The 24079-nt window shown below is 39.5% G+C and overlaps 1 protein-coding gene across 4 annotated transcripts in view; it reads left to right on the top strand.

Annotated features, from left to right (window-relative positions):
- Nucleotides 1-11125: 11125 nt before the first annotated feature.
- LOC137260215 (intermembrane lipid transfer protein VPS13A-like) overlaps nt 11126-24079 on the top strand; it is a 106475-nt gene continuing 93521 nt past the window's right edge. For all 4 annotated transcript variants that reach the window (XM_067797909.1, XM_067797911.1, XM_067797908.1 and 1 more), the window contains exon 1: nt 11126-11513. In XM_067797909.1, coding sequence (XP_067654010.1) covers nt 11414-11513 — 100 coding nt within the window. In that variant the 5' untranslated portion in view covers nt 11126-11413. The remainder of the gene's footprint in view (nt 11514-24079) is intronic.

Raw genomic sequence — 24079 nt, 5'->3', positions numbered from 1 at the left:
CTTTTGATATTGTTTTCTTTTCCCTTGGACCATAATGTAAAATACCAAAGCATTAGCCACAATGGAATTTCATTTATATTTTATTACATATTACATATTAGGTAAAATGACTACCTCTAAGTAAAATTCAGCATATTTTCCACATGATGCATGAAAAGATAACATGCGTTATCAACAGTGTTATTATACGTGTACGTATGCAGCGTTCATTTTGTCCCTCCATCTCGCCGTCCAGCCGTCCCAAAAGTTTTTCCACAGCATATCTCTTAAAGTTAACCTGCTAGGTTTTCCAGACATCACACACACATATTAATAATTACCCATTGATGCGCCTTTTGCTATTTTGAAGTTTTTTTCGGAGTGTTTTTTGGTGTTGTTGTTTCCATGGAAACATAATGCAAAATGTGTTTGATGGTTACCTGGCCATAGCATATCACTGAAACTATATATGCTAGGTTCATCAATCTTGATAAACAAGCTAATCATGACCCACAGATATGCAATATGCTATTTATTTGCAAAATGTGATTATTCAAACCGTTATTTTAACTTTTCAGTTTTCATTGTCTTTCTTCATGTTATATGTACCAGTATGTGGTTTATTCTCTGTGTCTAGATTAGTTATTTACTTGATGTTATCAACTTGTGATTTATTTTCTGCATCATTGTTATCAATTTGTACCCTTAAGGTTCAGTAATCCAAGGCAGTCATGAAGAAAACCTGAATGAACATTGACAGACCAATGCTGCTAGAAACTTCCAAGGTCAAGGTCGCAAAGCAGTCAGTATGTTGTGTGGCCATCATTAGCATCAATGGTTGCTTGCCATCGGCGTCCCATAGGCTGGACCAGATTCGGGATGAAGTGCTTGAAAATGAGTTGATACTCTTCCCTCAAGGCCACAAACAGAGCGGATAACGTCTGTGGCTGAGGGTCACGCTGTTGCACATGGCGATCCAATTCGTCCCACAAGTGTTCACCAGGGTTAAGATCTGGTGACCTTTAGGGCCAATCAGTAACCTGAACGTTGTTCTGGGCCAGGAAATCCCTGCTTATTCTTGCTGTATGCGTCCGAGCGTTATCATGCTGAAAAATGACGTTCTGGCAGTTCACGAAAGGAAGGACCTGATGATTTCTGGACCTGAATGAGATCTGTCCTGCCACTGTATTAGATGTCGACCCAAACCATGACACTCCACCACCAAATCTGTACACATTTTGCAACGTAGCGTTCGTTAGGACGTCAAGTGCTCTTCCGTCGGGACGTCGCATCATGTAACGTGACTCACCACTGTTGGCGACACCACTGTCCGTGTTGTTGCCGATGTTGACGTGTAAGGACAGGTCCTCGCAAAAGTCTTCTGAAACGAATACCAGCCTCACGTAAGCGGTTCCTCACAGGCTGATCAGAAATTGTTCTTAGTCCTGGCATTACCGATGTTGTGGAGGATGCTGTGGTGAACCTGTTCCGCAAATGTCGAAGCCGAATAAACCTGTCCTGAGCGGGCGTGGCCACACGGGGTCGGCCTGATCTGGGGCGATCACGTGTTGACTCTTGCTGCTGGTAGCGATGCCAAAGTCTTGCTATGGTACTGTATGACACATTCAGTTGCCTTGCAATCGCAAACTGAGACTCTCCAGCCTCCAAATGACCAATCATATTGTTGCGCTGAGCCCCAGTAAGTCTAGGCATGACTTTAACACCAAATTTAGGATTGGCAAAAGGAAAGGAAAAGGAAACGCATGAATTTCTTCCCGTTCACAGTTTATTGCATTTATTGAGGGAAACAAATTTTGTTGCGTTTTGGCGAGCTGTCCTCAATGTCAATGGATTCAAACTCTGAAATGTATGCAGACAGCGTTCACCATAGATCTACTGATTACACAGATACCAGTGATTCACATTCGAAAAGTTACGTTTCTTATTTTGAGTAGTTTAGTCAATTTCTTCACATCACTTGTGCAAATGAAGGTGTACTTGGCAAAACTATTATCTAACATAATTATAAAGTTTAGTAGGGTCAAGAAGGAAGTTTTGTGAGTTGCTGATCCTTGTCACATTATATATCAATATCAGTCACTGTCCCAAATTGGGAAGCGGGGATATGTGAGCTGTGCTGACTTCTACACTTGTTTTTGATGCAACGGAAATATACACTGTCGCTGGAAATATGCAACTTTTAACGAAAATGTGATACTGTACATTTTGTAAGAATATTTCTTAATGTTTAGTGGAAATGGTAGTGGTAAATTAACTCAGAATACCAAATGTATGTTTACTTCCAAACTAACGTTTGTGAAAAAGTTCAACATTTTTACATTTACAATCATGTGACAACCAGTCTAAGTAAACTTATCCTCAGTACTTTTCGTTACACTCCACTACTGAGACTCAGTGGTGGAGTGTAACGAAATTCACTGGGACTAAGTTTACTGAGACTGATGCGACAACAAAATTGGGTGAGTGTTCAGCGTTCTTGTTACAGTGCGTTCATGAAAATACACAACTACTGTTATGCTGGTTGAATGGATCTTGATCTGCTGCAAATCCTTACTAAGACGAATCACTTCCTCGGGTTTTGGGTTGTATTCACTCATTTCAGGCTGCACTCAAGTTGGAAGCGTTTCACAACATTGAGTTTCTGAAGGTCTGTCCAAGGCCATGTTTGCGTGAAGGATGACAGTCTCGATCTACATATCTTTACTTGTCAGATTTTTACTAGCCACTGAAAAAAATCTAGTCTGGCCAGTACATCTCCCTATCAATCTGCACTCTAAACCTAAGTGCTCTAGTTCTGAACACTATGAAAACACCCTTTCTGTAACAGATTTAGAACGCTGTCGGAGTGTTCTGATTTTGACACTATGTGGTCTGCATAGAGAACGCTCGTGTTCTAGATTTCAGAACGCTCTTTGAGTGTTCTGCATGTGTTCGGTTCAGAACACACCCGGACGCTGTAACAGATTTAGAACACCCTTTGAGTGTTCTGAGCCTCATTTCAGAACACTTGTGTTCTCAAACACCCACAAGACCAACATGAACGAATGAAAACAATGACAATATGAAACGATTCAAAACTTTATTAACAGCTACATTAAGTGTACTTTGAATACGTGTTACTGTAATAATCATTTTGTTAGACCGCAGATGGGCAAACGGAGTGTAGGAGAAGTTAACGTTGAACTTTCACTCATTTGTGCACATCTTACCACATCTGCAGTTACAGTCGCATGTCACAGAAGATTTCACGGTTGGGCAAGGATGAGATAACCTCCCCATTTCTCTGACGAAGCGTTTGTACTTTGAATATACATCTCTTGAACTGACCGTGTCTTCCATAACGAAGGCTTGAAGAATAGACAAAACCATCGTGTACGCTTGGGGGTAGTTTAGCTTAAAAGATATAGTACATCGCCATGAGTTTCAGAAGCGCAGCCATGATGCCACCCTCCACATTCACCTCGCATGACACGGTGTTGGCAGTGATGTATTGGCCGGTCAGAGTATCATCTCTCATGGAAGCGACAAGTTTGGGATCATCTGATGAGTTTGTCCTCAGAGCCACGTGAATATCCTCAACGGTCACATCCTACAAAAAATAATACAAGTTTACACTAAAATGTCTTCATTAATGTGAAAGATATGATGTTTAATTTGTACTGTAAACACACAGATTCTGGACTCTATTTGACAACTTTTGTCAAAGACAAGAAGAAAGCATGTTACCACCAGAACCCCTGAAACAACATTGCAGACACGATGCATGACTTGACCCACATGAGTGATAAATATTTATGATGAAAAGACCATGACAGAAGGGACACAAATACTACGCAAACAGTCTATACAAAACAAACCTTTATGACTGACGTTCGGGACACAAAGTAGCACACAGGCTTTGTGAGTCTAAATGCCCTAAATGGGGTTAAAATCAACCTTCAAAACTACAAGAAGAATAACGTTTTCCGTCAAAATGGCCGTCAGTTGCATATGAGAACTGCGCATGACTGAGTGTTCTAATTCCTGACGCCTCGTGTTCTATTTTCTACAAACATTTAGATATATAATCAACTACGACTGTGAGATTGAGAATTCGCCATCTATGCGCCAGCATGACATATGTCTGCTCTTTAATATCTTGGTATATGCTACTTTAGATGCAGGGGAAAGTGTGACATGTCAGTACGGCTTTGATCCTAGAGCTGAATAATGGCGGTCGCTGAGACACACGAATCAACCTTCAGCTGATACCTAGGTCATTCTAGTACTCCAGCAAATAAAGTTATGAAATTTGTAAATGTGTAACCGTTTTGGGTAATGAACTATAGAAAACACCTTTAGTGAATGTCCAGTTATCACTGACAATAGCCTTTTGATTCTTGGCGCCAAACAACTTTTGGTAGAGTTGGGGAAGAGACAACCGCGTGTGCTTATCATGATGTCACTTTCATGACGTCACTTTCTTAGAACATCAGCTGTTCTAATCAGAACACGCGCCGTCCGAATAGAAATCAAATCAAACTTTACAGAACACATACAGTCGTAATGTGTTCATTTTATCGAATGTAAAAGTACAATATGCATTCTACATGCTATATTTCTCAACTGTAAACCATGTGCAACCAGATTTTACTCAGTTATTCAGATCATTTTGTGGAATCAGTGGAATCCGCTTGCAAAATGAGCGTATGCTTTTATTCTTCTTCTAGGTGTAGTAGGTTAATGATAAAATACAGAAATTATTATCACTTTCTTTAAATATCTTTTTCAAATATCCACTTGCTCAATAAATGTTGTCTTGAAATATTTTAACAGGTCAATGGTTATGTGGAAAGTATTTTATTCATTTGGTTTTCGAAATCACAGTCTCCTAATAACACATTGTGTTCTGAAACTAGAACACCAAGTCCTACCCCACAGACTGAACATCTGTGTTCAAATACAGAACACGCCTGTTCTAAATATGGGCTATGTGTTCCAATTCAGAACAGGCGTGGTCGCGTCCACTGTTCTGCTTGAACACCTGTGTTTTAGAGTGTGGTTGTTTATTTTTCAGGCAGATTATGTCGAGAACGGTTGATACATATTATCCTTGGGATGAAGGTTTATCTATAACTGAGTTTTAGCTTTAAAACAGTGTATTGTCTGACTGTCTGACATCTTGCCTGTTTTCTAGCCATGTGCTCGCGTGGAATGCACGAGCTTTTCATGAAAATGGGCCAGGTTACGACCATGTGATGTCAACGCATTCTGTATACCGTGTACACGACGGAGATCTATTATAAGGCATGGGGGCGTATTGATGTCGATTGTCATATATTATTTTAAAACATATTTTACACTAAACGGTTGATAAGTTGGAGAAACCTACTCGGGTTAACAAGAGATTGTGTGAGCCCAGAGGGTCGGGACATCCGATGGACGTTACCTCCACACAGTGTTCACAATCTTGCAAATCCTCGTAGTCTTTTTTTCGCCTACACAGTCACTGATCCGGCGGGATGGTGAATTCATGGAGTATTTTGTAAACATATCACTTTCTCCGATTTAACTTTTAAATCAAGCAAGAATATGGGCTGATAACAATGTTAATGGTATGTATGGTAGCTTGCTTTTGTATACTCTTTTTTCTCAATTTCTACATTCAGGAATTCAAGGAAAGAGAATTATTGTGTGGGCAAGCAACTTTCAGTAACCAACAGGCTAGCATAATCTGGATGCTGTTTCTCACACTGGTTACGAGCATATGAACAGACATTTCTCTTTTTCGTTAGTAAATGTTTATTGTTGCACGCACTATGCTGTCATACAAAGTGTGGACAAGAAACATCAGTCTGAGGTTTCATTTCCATGCAGTGTGTTTACATCCGTCAAGGTAACCAAACTTGACATGAAAGTCAGTATGTGTCAAATTCTCCACACTGGCTGTAATGACATACACAATAACAACTTAATTACCATACCAACCATTAGGAAGCAACCTTTATAACATGTGGTGGTTTGTTTCACGATCAAAGAACCACTCCAAATTACTTTAACCAAAGAACCATACGATTACCATCAACAGTATGCAGCGAGTTAAAGAAGTTTGTTGTACCAACAGACGTGTCATTTTGTACCGGTAGACCTTTAGAATGTTTGTTACAAAGTATGGAACATCTCCGAGTGTGCTGTGTCTGACATGGAGTGTGCCGTGTCTGACACGAAGTGTGCCGTGTCTGACATGGAGTGTGCTGTGTCTGACATGAAGTGTGCTGTGTCTGACATGAAGTGTACCATGTCTGATATGAAGTGTGCTGTGTCTGACATGAAGTGTGCCATGTCTGATATGAAGTGTGCTGTGTCTGACATGGAGTGTGCTGTGTCTGACATGAAGAGTGCCATGTCTGACATGAAGTGTGCTGTGTCTGACATGAAGTGTGCCATGTCTGATATGAAGTGTGCTGTGTCTGACATGGAGTGTGCCGTGTCTGACATGAAGTGTGCCGTGTCTGACATGGAGTGTGCTGTGTCTGACATGAAGTGTACCATGTCTGATACGAAGTGTGCTGTGTCTGACATGAAGTGTGCCATGTCTGATATGAAGTGTGCTGTGTCTGACATGGAGTGTGCTGTGTCTGACATGAAGTGTGCCATGTCTGACATGAAGTGTGCTGTGTCTGACATGAAGTGTGCCATGTCTGATATGAAGTGTGCTGTGTCTGACATGGAGTGTGCTGTGTCTGACATGAAGTGTGCCATGTCTGATATGAAGTGTGCTGTGTCTGACACGGAGTGTGATGTGACTGCTGTTACTCATGTGATCAGCCATTGTTGCACCATTACAGGCAATGCAGTTTGCCCCTCCATACTGTTCGAAGCACGCTCCTGAAGCACGGATGATCCTGGGTATAATAGCAACAGCAACCGATGCTTGTTTTAAGTGGCGACTAACGGGATCAGGTGGTCAGGATCGCTGAATTGGTTCACTCAATGCATGTCATCGTATTTTAATTGCGTAAATCGATGGTCATGTTGCTGATCACTGGATTCTGTGGTCCAACTCTCGCTTATTCACAGACTTCCGCCATATATATTTCTGAGGGGGCACTCATTTATTACGGTGCAGTCAGGTGATAAATATGGAATCCTGGTAAGGATGTTGTTCCACTTTTGACTTTTGACATATCGTCATCGCATTGACGACACGATGTCCCTTCTTGGATTCCTTAGATTAACGTCCAGGGTCTGTTATTAAGAGTTGGTCCGCACGTCCATTGCAAACATATTTTACATTAGATGTAAAAATGAAATATTTTACGTCCGCTTATTTGAATATTTGTGGTCGAGACGACTGACAGGTGACATCAACTGTCAGTCAACAATCAGAAAGAAACCGTACATATGTATGGGGTAGGTGGGTGTCACTAGTGTAGACGTACCATCGTTGTTACAGATGGCGTAAGAAAAAAATAGAAGCTTTGGACAAGTGTCTTTGCGAACTCTTACAGGAACCTTTGGCATGTCACGTTTCCGATGTCATGCATTAGTAGTTGACACGTGAAGATCCGGGTTAGAAATAATGTTACAGTTACCCATGGGCGCTTGTCGTAAGAGACCACCGGATCGGGTGGTCAGTATCACTGACTTATAGTTGACAAATGTCATCCTATCCCAATTGTGCAGATCGATGCTCATTCTGCTGATCGAAGACTCTTCAGTCTAGACTTGACTATAGGAACAGCTTGCTGATGGGAATCACTAAATGTCAGCTGTACAAACTCCAGAAAGTCAAGAACACTTTTGCCGAGATAGTGACGAGAACACCGAAATCATCGCACGTAACGCCAGTTATTAAGGACTTGCATTGGCTTGACATTGAAGCGAGAATCAACAATTCTGTGCATGGTGTACAAATGTCAAAATGAATTTGGCCCCATCATTTCTTTCTAACATGCCAGTAGACTGCATCCCTTTAAAGACTCTTCCATCTCAAAATAGGAATCTTGTGAACATACCAAAGTGCAATCCTACCAGCTAGGGCCAGAAGTCCTTCATTCACGCAGCTCCTCAACTATAGAACAAACTTCCTCTGGACATCAAACTTTCATCATCATTAACTGCATTCAAATCAAAACTCAAGACGCAGCTATTTTCAGGCTATTATTCATAGACTGTTTTTCAACCTTATTCGTGAAATATAATTCATTCACATTTTATCCAGCTATTTTTCATAGGTTTTATTTCATACTATTATTATTTTTATGCACTTTGAGCATGTAGCTTGTGGATGGATACAGCGCTGCATGAATACTCATTATTGTTATCACTGGATTGTCTGGCCCAGATTCGATTATTTATAGACCGCCGCCATGTAGTTGGAATACTGCTGAGTGCGGTGTGAGACTTAACTCCTTCGTGTCAAAGTTAACTGTATGAATGTTTTCAATCTATGGATGGAACTTTCAGCATACATTCAAGTGGGACAGATAATCCATAGTTCAGAGTTGAGTTACGTAATCTAATTGTTTGCGTTGCATTTTTGAGAACATATGCTAAACTGTTGGTCGCGGAAGGAAGCAGGGAGGGGAGAGCAATCTGCCAATCCCATCTCACAGAATGTAAAGACTGGGCATGTAGAGGGGAAGGCATTGCTGTGAACATATCAGTTCAATATCACACATAATTCCTGTTTAACAGGGACACTAGTAGTTTTACCGTTCATCGTTTACTGTTTTATTTCTAATTTAATTGGTCTTTAATATGATGATTAAAAGTATTCTCGTTACGATATGACTGAACTATTACTGGTGTGACGATGGATCTTAACTCTTCCTCACAACAACGAAGCGATACACGCCAATGTAATGATGCAAAAAATAAATTCAAAGAAACTACGTAGATATTTCCATTGTGAAATATTGGGGACATGGGAAATAATGATAATAATGCCACATCAGCCATGTGTGCTGTTATACCAGAAACATTGTGGATACATACTGTAGACGTTGCATCTAAACGAGGCGCCATCTGTTAAGCAATCTTTAACGTTATGATTTCGTCGAGCACGGTTCAATAACAAACAAAATAACATCAACAACAACAACAAGAAAGCGAAACAAAGAAAAAAAACAAAAACAACCAACCAAACAAACAAAAAACAAAACATTTCGCTAATTAAAAAGAACGATAACAAACTCTTTTGCTAAACATAGGAAGCAAGACTCCCTGTTTCTACATACATGTACTGATATAACAACCAACCTCTTATTGAAGGTGACAGGAAGAAGAATAACACAGGTGGGGCGTTATGACAAAATTACGATAAACATAAAAAATCTTTAAACATTGAGGAAATGATGGACAAGCCGGAAATGCAAACTGTTCTTTCAGTCCTTACATGTATGCGCATTTTCAAACTCAATGGTATGCATTGACAAAATGAAGATATTAAATAGACTAAGAGCTAGTCTCTGAAATGAACATATTTTACAGAAAATAAAAGTTGTAAATATAATTATAACTAGAATAGAATGGTGTATAGTGAATAGAATAGAGACTTTTTTCGAAGCTGTAGAAATCTAGACTTGCCACACTCTATAGACTTGCGTCGCCATTCTTGGACATATTTGCTGCAGGGTCTGTATGACCTGGGAACCTATATAGAGAGGGAGAAAAGCCGTTGTCCGTATGTCTCGCCTCATCACGTGACCAGTGTAGACAATATGGCGGCAGCCTAGTATTAAAGATTGTGCCCGGTTTATTTTCAACAGCTGATTACATTCGCTGAGTGTTGTGACAACTGAACACCTATATATAGAAGATAAGTTAACTATGTTGTCACTTCAGTTTAAGGCAAATAATTGTTATTAGTGCCAGTATTGGGACAGTAGATTTATAGTTAAGTTTCAAGTCAGTGTGTTATGGCTCACTGGCTTACATTCTCTATTCACCGCGAAGATTGACTAAATTAAGTCGATAAAAGCTTATTTCACACGTTCGTTTAATTTTTAGAAGGGAAACATACCTTTAGTTCAAAGGTATTCGCAAGTAATAGTGGTAGTTTTATGACTTGAAAAAAATTACTGTGTATTTGAGGTGTGTGAAAATTATGACATATCGCCGATCTGTTCTGATCCGCCATTGAAATACTACACGACGTTGTTTGAGTGTTCCTAGTTATTGAATATATAACCATTAGGTGAAATGTGTTTGCAAGTAATATTGATAGTTTTGTTTTTAGAAAAATTGTTAGGGTGTATGTGATGTGTGTGAAAATATGACGATCTGATCTGATCCGCCATTGATGATGGTGATGCTTGAGCGTTACAGATCTGTCACTTCTTTCTTTCTTGTTGGTCTTAATATTTCTTGTTGATCTTATTATTTGACAAAACTGGAAAGGTGTTTATAACACTTTGTGATAATTTTACACTTTCTGTTTTTGAGCAGTCTAAGTAAACTTATCCTCAGTACTTTTCGTTATGCTCCACTACTGAGACTCTGTGGTGGAGTGTAACGAAATACTCTGGGATTAAGTTTACTTTGATCAGGGATACTCTACAACTCTATACTTTTGCGTTCTTAAACATGTTTTGGAGGGGATGGCCGTGGTCATTTATTCTTTCAATCATTCACGTATGTACTTCTTTTTTCTCTCTTTCTTTCATTTATAATTCTTGCTCTAATTCTTACTTTAATTCATTCATACATTGTAAAATGCCGTCTGATACAATAAACTGGCGGAAGCTGCGCTCTGAGCGAGCTATGGCGCTGGGTGCGTTGGAGCATGACGAGACACACGTTAATTAGTACAAATGGTAAAGAAAGCAAGGAAGTGACCTGTCCCAGTTGTAGATTATCCCTGGTATCACAGACCATCTTTGGTCACTGATATGTGACTTAAAAATCGCCTTATTTCTGCAATATATATGACGAGGTCACAGGTAGTGAATAATCAATGTTATCAGGGACAGCATCTTAATACATGGTCTCTGGGGTTCCTCATAAAATAATAGATCTATATATGTAACTTAATTTATCCATTCACATCACTGTAATAAAAATCCATACACCCTGGCTCGAATCTTTGCTGCGGAAACAGTTTTGCAACATTACTGACCTTGATCGCGTAATATAAAATATTACTTCCGGTGCAGACCGAATTCATTGAAATGCACGGAAAATGAAACATCATATTCGATAACGCATCTGGTGTTACAGTCGGAAAGTACATCGATCCTGCACAGCTCCTCGTACTCGGCACCGAAAGTCTCTAGAATCTACGCCATTGGACCGTGAAAAACCCGTGACCTCATTAGCATACTGACGAAAACATCATGGCCGATTGAGGCGGTGAAAGGCTGCCCGTCTGGAGTAGTATTCTCTGTATTAATGAAATAACGGCCGGTTTAAGTCCCTCTGACAATCCAGAATGGTTTTCGAATCTCTTGTTGTAGAACTTATTAACAAGTTCGTTGGAGATTATGTGGAGAACTTGGATGCATCGCAACTCAAGTTGGGCATTTGGGGCGGTAAGTTTTCTAGTTTTACTGTGTAAGCGTTTAGGCGTATACCTGATCATGCCCATGTCTTATGACTTTGCGCGTGATATCGAATCAGTCTGAGCTGAAGTGGAATGTGCGTGGGCTGACGAACCTGTGCCACAATATATGACACATATGGACATATTTATATTTTCAGAGGGGCGTCACCGTCGATAATGCACAACTGTTAACTGTAGAAATGCACGTTCAGCGAGCCGGCTCTCACGTGTGCGCGCTTTGACTGACAGAACTATGCGTATAATCACTTCCTGGAATTAAAAGAATGGCACATTTATAAGAACCATAGCTACCGATTTTTATACATGGATCAGCACCTAATGACGATATGCGTTATTTGGTAATATAAAAGTGAATATACATTTCATTGTGGGAGATAGCTTTGTTCTGATGCTGCATCCGCTGAAGATCGATATAGCAGCATCAGTCACGTGACATGGAATGTCTATTTATATGAATAACTGAAGTGGTTGTGACAGCTTTGATCTTTTGCTTATTTTGCAATTTGCGCTTTGTGCATATTCCACATGTAGCCATACACTGAGGTACTTCGACACATAGCTCTTAAAATTCATTGTCAATTTTGGTCTGGCGAGCTGTTCTATTTGGTGATGTCACTTGCTGGCTTATCTATCTGTATTGTCAAATACTAGTAAGATCTGTATGTCCACGAAAGGGAGGATGAAAGGCAAGATTAAAATGTATTTCTTTCTTAATCAAAGCAAATGTTAATGTTAATATTAATTAGGAAATCGCAGGATGTGTGGTTGGTACAGTGTCAGAGTCAGAAATGCTGATTAATGAGGGCCACTTGGTACACTGCAAGGCACTGCATCAATAATGTGTGTTGTTCCTGCTAATCTCACTCACCATTACTAATCTTCCACAGTTTAGGGTTAAAAATGGTTATGGGTTATTGCTTTTGTCTCTTCTAATAATTAGGACAATTATTAGCTTACCAATACCAAATGAAAGATACTTATTCTTAACTTGGGAGTTCTTCTCTTGATGGTTAATGGTACATTCAAGCTGCTCAGTTTATCAGTATGTTTAGTTGTCAGTTCATGTTAATAGGGGTGTTTGACTTTCTGCAGGACATCTGGAGTTATTCAGCTATTTGTCTTGCTATTACACATAAGCTGAGGCACCACAGTTTCACGGAATGCCAAATGTTTTTCATTCAGTGTTGCTATGTAATAATATGCATGTGTGTCACCTGCATCCTGTGTGCTTTTGTGACCCACTGAATTGGTGTGTGTCTTGTGTGCTTTTGTGACCCACTGAATTGGTGTGTGTGTCTTGTGTGCTTGTGTGACTCACTGCCTGTGTGTGTGTGTGTGTGTCTCCTGAGTGCTTGTGTGAAACATTGCCTTAGTGTGTGTGTCTCCTGTGTGCTGGTGTGACCCACTGTCTTAGTGTGTGTGTGTCTCCTGTGTGCTGGTGGTACTCACTACTATACTATGTGTGTTACCTGTGTTGGTGTGATTCACTGCCTTAGTAAAATAGTATGTATGTATGTCACCTGAGATGATTACTTGTGTGGCTATAGTTGATGAAGCTGGTTTCTGTGGATGTGAAGGTGGATGGGGTGGCTGACTGCACCAGCAGCTGTTAAAATCTTTCCAATACCAGCACTACAAGCCTGACTCAGCAGACATATGTCATGATGTTGTGATCAGCCTAGACAGATGGTTGTAGGTCCAACATGCAACTATTGCCATTGTCCTTGATTAACATGAAGCCCTGCATGACCAGCAAGACACTGAAACAATTCACTCAGTCAGTTTCTTCAAAACAATACATCAGTTTCTTTCAGTGTGGATTTGTCAGATACATCTTTGATGGAAAATTCTATCATTTCAAACACGTCAAAGTCTCACACATTGTCACTGTGCTGGTATAAGAGTAATCATAACATACCCCTGACAGGTCTATAGTCTATGAGGCTATGAAATTACTAGTGGAACGCCAGACCGAAGGTGAGAATACAAGTAACTTACCAACATAACCCTGTGTCCAGCATTTTAAAATTGGTCCTAGTTGGTGTGAGTCCACCGTGGGAACTGCCACCAACTAGAATGGTTCTGGAATTTAAAGGTGCTTGGTGGACGTTGGCAGGGACAACCTCTGACTTAACCAAGGAAGATTAAAACTGATACTTGAAACTTAGTAATTGTGTTTCTCATGCATCGGGTTTTAATACATAGCAAAACTATTCACTCATCTTATGAGTTGATAGCTGAACATGTAATAGCAGATGCTACTGGCTACCTTCACATATAATTTTGATTGTTCTGGAGTAACTAATAATGAAGATAAAGATTTAAAAATAGTCTTTCACTGAGTTATATAGAAGGAAATACTGCATCCATTCCAAAAGAAACAAGTTAACATCAGTTAGACCGTATAGCCTGAACACTAGGTATTATGGGCCCAATTGCATGAGACCCGTGAAGGTCCCAGGGTAGAATATGCCTTCAGCAACCCATGCTTGCCATAAAAGGCTTGTCGTAAGAGGCGACTAACGGGATCGGTTGGTCAGGCTCGCTGACTTGGTTTACACGTCATCAGTTCCCAATTGCGCAGATTGATGCTCATGTTTTTTGTCACTGGATTGTCTGGTCCAGACTTGATTATTTACAGACCGCCACCATATAGCTGGAGTATTGCTGAGTGCAGCTTAAAACTAAACTCACTTACCCAATTGCAGGAGAAAAATTTAAGTTAAATTCATGTGTTGACTTTAAATCTTGACATGAATTGTCAGTGACAAAGACCAACAGCTTAATACAGTGTACAAGGTTTTGTCACAACATTGTATTGAGAATTGAATAATTTGGAGTTATTCGAATGCAAGTATTGATTCAGTAAATGTGACCTGTGTTCAGAACAAAACAGACAAGTACAGTTAGATATGCTTGGTGCTGAGTTTTTCTATGAGGGACATTCTTATACCGTGTAGCACTTGTAATTCCTCTGAGCATGGTAGTTACATGCTTCACGCGTGTAATCAGTGAATTGAACTGAATCCCTTAATGAAGTTAATTTATCACTGGCGAGTATTAAAAACAAAGTGTGTATAAAATTTTTTTGAAAATTTCAAAAGGACAGTTTTTTCTTGAATTTAAGTGTTGTTTATCAAAGTGAGGTCTGCGAAATGGAATATATCCAAGCCAGGAAGGATAGCATCGCTCTTATAGGTTGCATAACATCAAATGTTTTACCATAGATTTCTATAGTGACTTAGTGGGGTTTTTTTCTTCAAAAATCACCAGTAGCCATTCCTTGTACAAATGGGTGCAGTGTGGCCTTTAAACTACAATAAAACGCAAATTTAGACTACCTTGAATGTCCTTCCAATTTTCTGAGCTCAAGAAGCTGAAAACATCAACACCAGTTCCTCACCAAGTGTCATCTGGGAAAGATCTGTACACACAAAAGGCATAATTTGTGGTGATAAAAATAACAGCATTAAGTACTTGAAATTGTGGATGAATGTGTTTTTTAAAAGCATAAAAATCTGACGCTATTTCTTCCAATCACACCTGTCACATGTCTCTCTTCAGCTGTTTACATATGCCATTTGCTCAGGGAGCATGTGATTGTGATATAGTGTAGTGGAACCTGTATGTATAATTTGATTGTGATTCGATCACTGGTCATTGTTGTGATGAAGTTACTCAACATGGTCAGAATATGCCAGATAATTTTTTGTCTTTGTTTCACGAAACTCATTGAATAAATAACTGCTGACTTGCTTATGGTATTAGTTACCTCACTTCCTCATACTGCAAGATTTTGCAGAAATGTAAAATGTAGGACATAACATTTCCTGTCTTAGTGTTGAAAGTTCAATTCAAATATTCAAGACACTCTATGCTACTGCATGGCTTGTATGTATTCCATTTTCATACCTTTTGATAAATGATAAATAATTTTGAAATAAAACACTCTTTAAAGCCAATTTGTAAATAATTGATTGGTACCGTGGAGACAGTATAGGTGCATTGAAAACAACCTGGCGTAAACTGTTCTGAATGTCAGCCAACCATTGTCATGACTGAACTGGCATGACCTGGCAATACACCAAGGCCTGGCTCCACAATATGGCTTCAGTAATGGTAAGTCATACATATACTCTTCAAAAACAGTCGGGGATAATGAACTTTCAATTTGGATAGGAAGTGTAAACGTTGAAAAACATTTCAAGGACAGACATCTTATGAAAACACCACCATTTCCTCATATTACCATGCTTAAACACAACACATGATATGCACGTGCACAATGCAGTAGCCCCATACATGTGCATGGGGTCCCATTCTTGATTTTGATGTTTTTCAAGAAGGTCTAGAAGACTTTTAGAACATTAATTTTGAAACTCTTCTTGCATCACACATTTGTTAGTGTTTGTTTCTAGTCATTTGTTTTATAATGAAAATCTTAAGCAATTTACATGCCACACACCAATCATCTTTCAAAAGCGACTGCATTCCAATTAACTGTGGTTGTAAGGAAGTGCAAATGGTGATGCACTCTGAAAACAGTCAGTAATATCATATTAATGTTGTTTGACTCCGATAAATCCCCTAAATGTTTTTAATCATAAATTTGAAAAAATGAAGATCCCCTACATTTTTTTAAGTGTACACACAGGACTTACAATCACCTGAGCTCTACAGGTGGTTTGTAGAATGGTGATCTTGGTCAAGTTTTAGTCATTGTTCCATCTGGAGGGACAGCTGGCCATGGCAGTGTCAAGCTTCTTGAAAATGTCTTCGATAACATTTGCCAGAAATGGACGTACATTATCTTATGGAAACATGATGTTATGTCCTTACAGCTGCACAGAAGAGGAGCACAAATGGTGTCCTTACTGGAGTGTGTGTCATTTCAAATGATGCGTTCTGATTCTATCCAATAACCATGATAACAGTGCTCTCCACCCCAAAACTGAAAAAAGTATGAGTTATGCAAGTGTAGCAGTTTTGTGCCCCTCAGTTTGGTTAACAACAGTTCTATCATTTGACTGGTTTGTCTAAACCATTCAACTGTCCAGGCTGTTGAATAATGAAATCAAGACCTCAAAGATGAATGGATATTATATGTACTGAAACACTGTTTTACATGAAGCGCAAATGTGTATCCAGTATGTACACTTGTAGAGAACAGATGCAAAAACATAATTCACTGCATCTGTTACCCCATAGTAAGTAATCTAAGTACCCCACACACGTCTGTGACTCGGCTTTGTGTTTGGTTGTTTCTTTCAGAGCACTTACATGGATCATTTCATCAATCAGTCCACATAATTATTGATTCATTTCAGACCCTTAAGACGTTATCAAAACATACAGTTCTCTAAACTGTTACTTCACAGTATTTTTTTAAGGGCTGTGAGGACCATTAAAACTAATGATTAGGGATCCCCCATGTTTGTGAGACAAGATGAAACCCTGTTAATGAATGACCCAGACAAATGACTTTAATTAAATCCCTCAAACAGGCTATGTCTGGCATAATTCTGTACTGTCGACTTGGGCAGAGTATCAAGTGATATGACAGCAGGTGACAACATGTCCTTATTTCAGCTAGTCTCCCTGTTGAGTTATCAGTTATTATCAGAGATATGGGCATGTGGGAGTGGTGTTATCTTCATGAGAACATGGAAAGTCCAAAACAGTGAAGTATTACCACATTGATAACAACTGCAGTATCAACTGTGTAAACTGTTGGCGTGGCATTTCTGGAGTTAGATGTTTAATCCTGGGTTACCTTGGAACAATTACATTTGATGATATTGCATTTCCTTGTATGAATGAAAAGCATGACAAAGCTGATTTCCGGACTTATCATTGAAAAGGTTTTGTAGATAGTGAATGACTCTGCTACTGTTACAGGGGAGGAGGCTGGAGTATTTGGTCAGACTTACAGAACATACTGTTGGAAATGACAAGTTTACTTTGGACATACCCCTAAACATATCTGATAGAGTACAGAGTCCTATAGAGAAGGTTCTACTTAGGTCTCATAGAGTATAGAAAAGATGCAGCTCCACTACCCAGTTCTGATATAGCATAGTAAAGATGCAGCTCCTCTATACAGTTTTGGTACTGGTAGAGTGTTGACAAGGTTCAACTCTGCTCCCCAGTTCTGGTGTCGAGTATAGACATGGAGACACAATCTTTTAGACACATGATCATGAATTGTACTGACACTCCTTGACTTCTGCACAGCATTGACTGATATGGTTATGTGACATAGGCTACTTGTCTTAAAAACCTGCAGACAAGATAGATATGACCAAGATTGTGTATCCCTCGTGACCCAAGCTTTCCCTTGCCCCACTGTAAACACAGGTGTGCTACCACAGGTACCTACTGACCACTACCAGTACTATCAAGGGAGAAGGGCAAAATGTCTCAGCACCTATTGGATTAAACACAGGGAATGTGGATGCAGCATGAATTTCTTCCTTTGTTCTTAATAGTGACTGACAAATAAGGCTGGCTTCAGAAAATTGGTGACTGTGTAAAGTTGAAATCACTGACCCAGGTTAATATGAATTGGATATCTCAGTTGAACAAAAAGGATTATTTCTAATATTAATGAAAACTGAAAAATGATTAAGCCTTTTTTGTTTCATGAGCTCTTTATAATGTAAAAACTGAAGCTTTCAAATTCATGGATAGCAACTTCTTATTTATTGCTTACAGCTATTTGTCATTCATAAAGGTGTATGCTTCATTTTTTACTCCAAAACTTCTAGTATACCAATCAAGCAATTACATAAGCTTGTAGTTTCCATTGCTTCAAATATTCATAAAGTATAGTAAGTTGCATTCTATGTGAAGCAAGTCCCCTAGCAAGGAGATGGGAGCTTCATTCACAGAATGCTGAAATACTGGATGCCAGGCTGAGAGACTGCTGACTACACACTTCTTGTCAGAGTAGGGTACCAGGTATAGAATGTCCACCATATCAATAAATGATAAATGGCATTTTCTGATTAACCTGTGGTGACTACAGTCGGTTCCTAGCAACCTGTGTTAAATGTAAAAGGCAGTTTAGTGGTATCGGTTGTCAGGCTCCTAGCCTTGGTTGATGGTGTCATTGCTATAAGCATTACTCATTGGATGTTTTGCTCAAGTCGCGAGTATTTACCGCCTGCAATGTTACAGCTGGATTATTGCCGGCAAACATGCACATGCTCAACAAGGTGGAAGCTGTCAGGAGGAGCTGTGTCTCAGCTTGTCTGCCCCACCCAACCTGGTTGCCAGACATCGATGTATGAGTATAGGAGTTAATACTGCTGCAGCCCATTCAGAAGGTGTTAAGTTCTTTATACATTCCTCACTCTATTTGGGTAAAAACTACTTGAATGGTCAGCAGTGCTTTTCCTGTAGCTATTGGAAACACACTTTATAAGGCACATAGTACTTCTGTTCAAATGTTTGCTCAGTTTAAGATTTCTTAAACCAAATATAGTGTTGCATGCTTTTGAATATATCAGTGATTGTCGTAGGTTTTGTATGAGTGTGTGCAGAAAAAAAATTATGAATGTGTAGTCCAAATCTTTCGCGTACGAAATTTTCAGTACAATCCTGAACCAGGTTGAAATTTATTGTTTGTCTACATGTTGCGGTTTTACAGTACGTTTTGAAATTATGTAGATCAGAATCTATGCGTCCAAAACACACGCACACAAAATATCTTTTGCATGGTTTTATTATTATTTTGTGTCAAAAACGCATGTTTCTGCGTTAACGTGAAACAAAGATATATGCGCCATTGCTAAGGATATTTTCTCATTGAATCTGACTGTCAGTGTCAGATAAACTGTACTACACATTTGTGTCACAGTGACTGATTCAGGTCACCATGGTCAGAATAATTCTGAAGGTCAAAAGTATGTAGACAAGGCATGTAACTTGTAGGACAAAATTGGAATTATTTATATGGTGCTAATCTCCGGTCTTTATCCTTACCACAACTACATTATACATTGACTTGTCTGCCAACCAGTGGAACTCTTCATCGGGGTTAACTGTGGGTGTGCAATATGTATACACACCTGACATGTTATACAAGACCTAGTCTGTGGCGTATATATACCACCTGACATGATACAGGGGCTAGTCTGTGGTGTGTATACACACCTGACATGTTATATAGGGGCTAGTCTGTGGTGTGTATACACTACATGACATGTTATACAGGGGCTAGTCTGTGGTGTGTATACACTACCTGACATGTTATACAGGGTCTAGTCTGTGGTGTGTATACATCACCTGACATGTTATACAAGGACTAGTCTGAGGTGTGTATACACACGTGACATGTTATACAGGGTCAAGTCTGTGGTGTGTATACACCACCTGACATGTCATACACTGTCTAGTCTGTGGTGTGTATACACCACCTGGCATGTTATACACTGTCTAGTCTGTGGTGTGTGTACACTACCTGACATGTTATACATGGTCTAGTCAGTGGTATGTATACACCACCTGACATGTTATACACTGTCTAGTCAGTGGTGTGTATACACTACTTGACATGTTATACAAGGTCTAGTCTGTGGTGTGTATACACACCTGACATGTTATACAAGGACTGGTCTGAAGTGTGTATACACTACCTGACATGTTATACAGGGTCAAGTCTGTGGTGTGTATACACCACCTGACATGTCATACACTGTCTAGTCTGTGGTGTGTATACACCACCTGACATGTTATACACTGTCTAGTCTGTGGTGTGTGTACACTACCTGACATGTTATACATGGTCTAGTCAGTGGTATGTATACACCACCTGACATGTTATACACTGTCTAGTCAGTGGTGTGTATACACTACCTGACATGTCATGCAGGGTCTAGTCAGTGGTGTGTATACACCACTTGACATGTTATACACTGTCTAGTCTGTGGTGTGTATACACCACCTGACATGTTATACACTGTCTAGTCAGTGGTGTGTATATACTACCTGACATGTTATGAAGGGTCTAATCTGTGGTGTGTATGTTGCAGTCATTAAACAGTGGTGTTATCCCTCATGATTACAAACCGCAGGCTACGGGTGGTGAGGTCTATCAATATCTTTTGTTCCATTATGGAAGAGGTAGGAGAAGAAGAAGACACTCTGTAAATACAATGATTACGCAATTTATATATACAATATATACATTTTTAACATGTGACCTCATACCTACAGCTATAAACATCTGATCTGGTATAGGCATAGTCATATCTAAATAGCATAGGACGTTATAAAGACTGAAGTAAATAAAGTACATCGCGAATACAATGCATAATCTCTCGCAACAAAATTACCTATTTACAGTCATTACTGCCACAAGTGACATTTCATGCGACACATCATGAAACAGACTATAGATCAAGAAACCTACCCTGTGGGTGACACAGAAGCGTGTTAACGCACCCAGCAGTCGAACAGCCAGCCCACACGTGCAAGACCCTATATAAAATAGGACACACTGATTAGATGTAATGTCCATGAGACAATGCATAAAATATAACATCATGATGCCAACATATATATACATACTTGAAACCACCATTAAGAGGTTACAAACAAGGTAAAGAAATGATGCAATATATCAATCTTACACCATACAAAGCAGTAGAATCAAGAACCATACGCCAGTATATTGAGAAAACATACAGGAAAACCAACCATTCATTCATTCATACAGGTAAAACAGCACACTGTGTATAAGTATTTACATTTGATTTGTCTTGAACTTATTTATGTCTTTATTATTCAATTATTTATTTTACAGTTTACTTTTCCATTTGCATAACAATTACAAATGTGTAATTACTAACCTTTAGCTAAATCCTTCAATTTATAAAACAGTCCTCATGTGCATAACAGTGTTGTGCAACTGGTTAGTAGGAACATGGTGTTGAGAAGTATATTTGAATTAAACTAATCAGCTGAGAAGCTGAGCTTGGACTATTGTTGAAACAACCAAAGACAATGACATAAAAGTAGACTGATCCTTAAACCCTTGAAAACACAATGAACCAGCTGTGTGACACTGAACTGTACAGATAAAACTAAAACAAGATACAGCTGAACTGACAACTAATTTTAATGAATATACTGTACAAAGAGGTCGTCTGTTGGACCACAAAACCCTGAAATGTAATTAAAATGATTAGTTATAAATTTATGTACTCAATACACAATGTCAGAATTCATCCCTGTTACATGTATACAGTCGTGCCCCATTTATCCGAACTGCAGATATCTGGTAAACTCGCCTTCTGAACGAAAATTCCTTAAAACGAATTCACAACGTTGTAAAATTACTCACATATCCGGAAATCCGGTTTCCGTAACCGTACAGTCATTTTCATAGACAAAACGCTAAATTATGTGCATTTTTGTCTCGTATATTCGGATGGCTGAGCACCTGTATGTTTACACACGCGATTACCGAGGGCCTTGGGCCGTAACAAAGAAGTCAGCGGTCTTAGAAGCCCTGAGTAGCAAGGTGACATTGAGTTAATTTTGAGGCGTGTTAATTTGTTGGTCACTATAATTAATTAATCGGGATGCAGTGTTCATGAATAGTGTCTGACCCTCTGACAAATCCGGCAGATCTGCCAACGGTCAGACAGAAGTTCCCAACCTGCTAGCCCCAGTGTCTGACTGAAAGTATGACAATAACTTTGTCTGAAGTTGTTGTTTGTGGCATGCCACACTTGTTCACTGTTTATAAATTTATGTTTATAATGTTTGTCATTATATAATGTTAATAATTTCAATGCCAATAATGAGAAATGTTAAAGTCTGAAAAATGTGTGTTTAATTTTATTCTGTGGGTCCTGTGAAGTTTCAGTGGGTCAGACAGACATCTGAAGCTTACAGGACCCAATGTCCTGTTACTATGAAACACCATTCGTTAACACTGGGGATGATCAAGGAAGCCTGGACAGCTGTGAGCAAAAAGACAATTGCTAACTGCTTTCGTCATGTGGATATTATCCAATCAAATGAGGACCCACAAGTAGACATGGCTTTGTCAGAACTTCGCGATGTACTACGATCCTGTGCACAAGTTGCAACTGTGACTGTTACTGCCGATGATCTTGTGAATGTCGACAGTGACGAACTGACCGACAAAAGTCCACTCGCTTTTCTATACAGCCAGTGCAAAAGGCTATGACTGATTTCTTCAAGCGAGCATAACTGCATGAACAAGTATGAGACATTGTATGCACTGATATTTGTTTATATGTGCAGTAATCAATAAAGATTGTGTCTGATGCCTACTATGTTCGTTTCTTTGTACGTTTCTTATCCATATGGCCCGTGATTCAGATATCCGAAAATTCGCTTATCCGGACAATTTCAATAAAAACACAAGTGTTCGGATAAACGGGTCACAGTTGTACACTACCTGACATGACACTGTTATACACGGTCTAGTCTTTGGTGTGTATACACACACACAACATGTTGTACAGGGTCTAGTCTGTGGTGTGTATACACACCTGACATGTTATACATGGTTTAGTCAGTGGTGTGTCTACACTACCTGACATGTTATACAGGGTCTAGTCTGTGGTGTGTATACACACCTGACATGTTATGCAGGGTCTAGTCTGTGGTGTGTATACACTACCTTACATGTTATACAGGGTCTAGTCAGTGGTGTGTACACACTACCTGACATGTTATACAGGGTCTAGTCTGTGGTGTGTATACACCACCTGACATGTTGTGCAGGGTATAGTCTGTGGTGTGTACACACTACCTGACATGTTATACATGGTCTAGTCTGTGGTGTGTGTACACTACCCGACATGTTATACAGGGTCTAGCCTGTGGTGTGTATACACTACCTTACATGTTATGCAGGGTCTAGTCTGTGGTGTGTATACACTACCTGACATGTTATACAGGGTCTAGTCTGTGGTGTGTATACACTACCTGACATGTCATAGATGGTCTAGTCTGTGGTGTGTATACACTACCTGACATGTCATAGATGGTCTAGTCTGTGGTGTGTATACACTACCTGACATGTTATACAGGGTCTAGCCTGTGGTGTGTATACACTACTTTACATGTTATACAGGGTCTAGTCTGTGGTGTGTATACACTACCTGACATGTTATACAGGGTCTAGTCTGTGGTGTGTATACACACCTGACATGTTGTGCAGGGTCTAGTCTGTGGTGTGTATACACTTCCTTACATGTTATACAGGGTCTAGTCAGTGGTGTGTACACACTACCTGACATGTTATACAGGGTCTAGTCTGTGGTGTGTATACACCACCTGACATGTTGTGCAGGGTATAGTCTGTGGTGTGTACACACTACCTGACATGTTATACATGGTCTAGTCTGTGGTGTGTATACACTACCCGACATGTTATACAGGGTCTAGTCTGTGGTGTGTATACACTACCTTACATGTTATGCAGGGTCTAGTCTGTGGTGTGTATACACTACCTGACATGTTATACAGGGTCTAGCCTGTGGTGTGTAT

This window comes from Haliotis asinina, chromosome 13 (assembly GCF_037392515.1).
Source record: "Haliotis asinina isolate JCU_RB_2024 chromosome 13, JCU_Hal_asi_v2, whole genome shotgun sequence".
Lineage (NCBI taxonomy): Eukaryota > Metazoa > Mollusca > Gastropoda > Lepetellida > Haliotidae > Haliotis > Haliotis asinina.
This window is presented reverse-complemented; position numbering and strand designations above follow the sequence as displayed.